Source organism: Primulina eburnea, chromosome 13 (assembly GCF_022965805.1).
Source record: "Primulina eburnea isolate SZY01 chromosome 13, ASM2296580v1, whole genome shotgun sequence".
In the NCBI taxonomy this organism is placed as follows: domain Eukaryota; kingdom Viridiplantae; phylum Streptophyta; class Magnoliopsida; order Lamiales; family Gesneriaceae; genus Primulina; species Primulina eburnea.
The window spans coordinates 27402817-27407623 of NC_133113.1; the positions used below are offsets into that span (position 1 = coordinate 27402817).

A 4807-nucleotide genomic window follows, 5' to 3' on the forward strand; every position below is an offset into this window, starting at 1 on the left:
ATTTTGTACATGAGAGAATAAAAGAAAAAAAAAATTGAAATTGATTATTATGTGAGTAATATTAATAAATTATGCATAAAACAATTCAATTATCCAATATTATTTGATATTATGTGTAAGACTGAACACTTGCAACTTTATCAAATGTCATAGCTGGTGGTAAAGATACGACTCGAATCTTTTAAACCGTACAACAACTCAGATATCATGTTTAAATTGTTCTACCAAATAGAGACAATTCTTATATCAAACTTTGTGCGATACAATTTCTAACTTTAAGTTTAACCATACACATGAAGATTTAAGTTCTGTTCTTAAAACGGCAGATGAAAAATGAATTTCAAACTACACAATTAGGAAAGAATGATAAAGTAAACTTCAAAAAAGCTAACAAGTAAACAAGAAGTTTACAAACAAAATCTTATTGAGGCTATCACAGAGCTACAGAAGAAAGATCTTCAAAAACCATTTTCATGTCCGGCCGTTCAGCTGCCGGAAGGATACACTTCAGAGCAATCTGAAGCATTGAAGTTAGGCCCTTTGGGACACTTTCCACGCCCTGTGTCCCCAAAACCTCTGCATCAAAGCATTCATTTTCACGGTTGTCTTCAGCCATTAGCTTCACCCATTCTGACAAATCCACAACTTCAGGATTCCCTGGGATGATATCAGCAGATCTTCTTCCGGTCAAAAGTTCCAGCAAAATGATGCCAAAAGCATAAACGTCGCTCATGAGGGATGGGCAAGGTTTGTTCATGTTCGCAAATTCAGGTGGCCGGTAGCCAAGAGCACCTGCATTCAGCACTTGCTCGGCCGTACCTACTGACGTTAATAATCGGTGGAGACTGTAATCTGTTAAAAGTGTATTTGTGGTGGGAATTTCGATCAAGATATTAGTTGATTTCAGATTTCCATGAGGTATGGCACTTTCATTGTGTAGATAAGTGAGGCATCGAGCGATATCAATAGCGATTTTGAGCCTTTTCCCAAGCGACAAAGGAGGAAGCGTTCTTGGATCTGTCCCTGAAATTTGTTAAAGCTTCAATATTTTTAGATATCAAATTTAAACAATAGGCATATAGGACCCCCAACACTTGATAGTGTTATGAAAACAAATTCACAATTTACCATGAATATAGAGTGCCAAACATGGCGCGTCGATATACTTAGTTATGATCAGTTTCTCATGCTCCTTGGGACCCCAATAAAATCCTTGAAGAGAAACTAAATTGGGGTGTCGAATATTTCCTAGTTTCTTTGCCTCTCTTGCGAATTCCTTTCTCCCTTTCGCAATCCCTTCTTTTAGCAATTTTACTGCCAGCAAGTGACCTGAAGCAAGCACAGCCTTATACAGCGTTCCATGGCAACTCATACCAACCGCTTCTGCAGGCGCAGCTGACAGTTCTTCTGCAGTAAATTTCATGGAGTTACCATAAAGATGTAGATCTCCAGCCAGTTTTCCTGGTGAGCAAACCTTTAGAGAATTTGAATTTTCAGGTTGGTGACAAAGCACTGTAGGTGATGTGTTAGCAGACTGGGTGATGGATACAGGACAAGGAACCACTTCAGTTTTTCTTGTTGATTCTTGAAAGTCGCGGTCTTTCCTTTCGTCAACTGCTGAAGAGACATCCCTGTGCTGATGGCCAGATTCTGCACCCACTGAACATAAAATCATAATGAGACTCGGACTATTGATGATACATCAGGACAATGTTTTCTAAGATGCTCACCTTTTTCGCCACCAGTTTCTGTGGAGGTTGTATTAACTCTTTCTTGATGAACTCTGCAGAAGATAACTAAAACCACTATCACTAAAATGGATGCACCACCGACCACACCAACAATAATGGCCTTTTCGGGTTGCAGATTTCATGTGAGAACCATGCCTCCTCAAGCTTAAATTGCCATCGCCTTTCGCTGAAGATGCCTCGTTCGGGAGTATCAGCAAGTAATTTCCAGGATGAAAAGACGAAGAAGGGAACTTCTGTAACCTTCCAGGAACAATCCCAGATAGATTATTGTATGATACATTAAATTCTTTCATCGTGTCAGGAAGATCATCAGGGATACCACCCTCAAGATCGTTGTTAGATAGGTCAAGGTTTTCCATGAGATGAAATCTACCCAGTTCAGGGGGCAATGAACCCGTAAGTTCATTGTACGAAAGATTGAGAGCTATCAGGCTGTAGTTTTGTGAGCTGGTTGCATCGGTGGGTATCATGCCAGAAAATTTGTTCAAAGACAGGTTAATTTCAGTCAATTTTGTGGAGTTAAAAAGGGTAGGAAGAAGGGAACCACTCAGTTGATTTACGCTAAAATCAATAACTTCCAACTCCGGATATGTTCCAAGAACAGGTGGAAGAACTCCGCCTAGTGAGTTGTTGGAAATCTTTATTGATGCAAGCCTCAAGAATTGAGATGTTTGGTTTGGTAATAATCCAGTTAATTCGTTTGAGCTCAAGTCGATTACTTCAATATAATTTCCCCAATTCTGAATTCTTGACAAATCTCCTGAGAACATATTGTGACTAAGATCTATTATTGCACAGTGACCGACTCGTGTAGGTAAGGGGCCGGAAAGCCTGTTATATGATAAATTTAGTGTCCTCAGATTCTCAGAAGTTATACTTCCGATTGGACCTGAATAGAGGCAAACATAAAAACTAGAGCATCTCAGAGACAGAGTAAAATAAACTAAAACACCAGTCTTTTAACAGTAAAAGCTAAAGTTTCTGGCCAAAGTTCACCTTTGAACAACTGCAAGAATAATATAAAAGTTTACAGCAATGCCTCTAATACACGTACCTTCAAGATGATTGTGGCTTAGATCTAACTCAGACAACATCATCGAGCTCTCTTGCAAAAGGCCTTGCGGCATGGAACCTGATAACTGATTGTTTCTAATTTTAAGAACTCTAAGAGATACCACAAAACTAAAAGATGGGACATTTCCGACAAAATGATTATCAGTGGCATCAAACACCTCCAGACTGTCAAAATATGGTATTCCATCGTGAGGGAAGAGTTCTCCAGTCAAGTTATTATGGCTAATATTCAGATACTGAATAGACGAAATAAAATCCGGATTTCCTAATCCTAAGTCCAAAGTTCCCGAAAACATATTGCTGCTCAAATCAACATGCAACGCGGAATCTAGTTGTCCTAAAATGGCCATTAAATCTCCTACAAAACCATTGCAGCGGAAGTCCAAGTACTTTAGAAGCTCCAGACTAGCAAAACCAGATGGAATTTCTCCTCCCATTCTGTTAAATGAAACATTAGCAAGTACCAGGGTTTTTAAGGTTGTAAATTGAGTAGGGACTGAACCTGTAAACAAATTGCGTGAAAGATCCAAACTTTGCAGAGATTGAAGCAAGCCAATTTCTTTTGTCAGAGTGCCACTCAACTGGTTATTGGAAATACTTAAGTTCTGAAGTTTTTTGAGCCCAGAAATAGCAGAAAATTGGAGTTCTCCGACTAATCCTAAATCATTCAGTGTGATTGAGGTCACACTGCCATTACTGCAAAAAATGCCGTACCAATCCTTGGGGCAACCATCAGATTCTAAAGACTTGGGATCCCATGAAGCAAGAGCTTTCCCTGAAGGATCACTCTGAATTCCTTTTTGACTTCCAATAATGAATCTATTTCCGATTCTCCAACCGATAATTCTACCAATAACAGTACTACAAAACAAATGAACTGCATTCTTTTCAGGAAGAAACGTGGGCTGATAAATTTATGGACAATGGTTAAGTTTATTATGAGGAAAAAATGAAGGAATTCGAAAGGCAGGAATGTCGCAAACACAAAAATATTACAAGTAAAAAGTTGAGAGCAAAATCAAAATGCAAATGCGGAACAAGTTCCTACAAAAACAGGGGTGCCCTTAGCAATAAATGTGGAACAGTGAAAGCTTTCCCTCACCTTGCTTCCAAATCCGAGCACATTATAGCAGAATTTAAAACACTCCAATCATTACATCTAATCATTTAACAACCAAGTGTCCCACAAAAAACCCCAACTTTTAATCAACCCAAAAACAAGAAATATCCTAAAAAGAGTTCTACATCTGCACGAGAGTAATACAACTAATACTAATCTGCAAACAAAACAAACCCAGAATTTCTTACATTGAATAGTAAAAAGCCCACCTTTTCCTTGCCCAAGAATCAAGAAAAAGAAAATGTACTGGAAAGAATCCCATAAAGGCTATCCAGCCTTTATCTCGTCTAGATAGACAGACACCACAGTGTAGTGGAAAGTAAATGTTATGCGGGTGGCAAGAAACTGAAAGTGACAGGGCCGTGTTCTCAAGGGAAAATGGTCAACATCACAACAAATCAGTAGACTTTGAGAAGAGTAGAATTTTGGTTGGTGGGTTTAATAATTGACTGTAAAAATACAGCCAAAAGAATCAAGGGAAGTGATTCACTGTGGATGGGCAGTACTGTGGAGTGTAAGTTACACGGAAATTATGAGAATTATTTTTAAATTTTACAATAATATATTTTTGAATCATTAGTAATACGACATAATCATATGAATAATATATTTGGAAAGTGCAAATTATTGAGAGAAAAAAATTATGGATACAATGCCGAATAAAGTCGCGACCTTTCTCTAGGTAGTTTCAAATGCAGCGATATTGACTCTGAAAGTGCTGGTTTTACAAATAAAAGTTTCTTACATAGATTTTTTTTAATATTTAAGTTTCAATCTGAAAATATATCGAAACAGCTGGTAAAGTGGAGATTGTCGACACTGCAGTGTGTGTATTGCGTGTTGTGTGTGTCTCCGCATCTTT

The 4807-nt window shown here is 38.2% G+C and overlaps 1 protein-coding gene across 1 annotated transcript; it reads right to left on the reverse strand.

The window, feature by feature from the left end:
* Positions 1-216: 216 nt before the first annotated feature.
* On the reverse strand, positions 217-4607 carry LOC140808616 (probable inactive receptor kinase At5g10020). The gene is given in 6 exon segments (XM_073165734.1): positions 217-1023; positions 1129-1659; positions 1731-1854; positions 1856-2640; positions 2806-3630; positions 3633-4607. Coding segments are annotated over 6 exon segments (2931 nt in total). The 5' UTR covers positions 3709-4607; the 3' UTR covers positions 217-433.
* Positions 4608-4807: the final 200 nt, after the last annotated feature.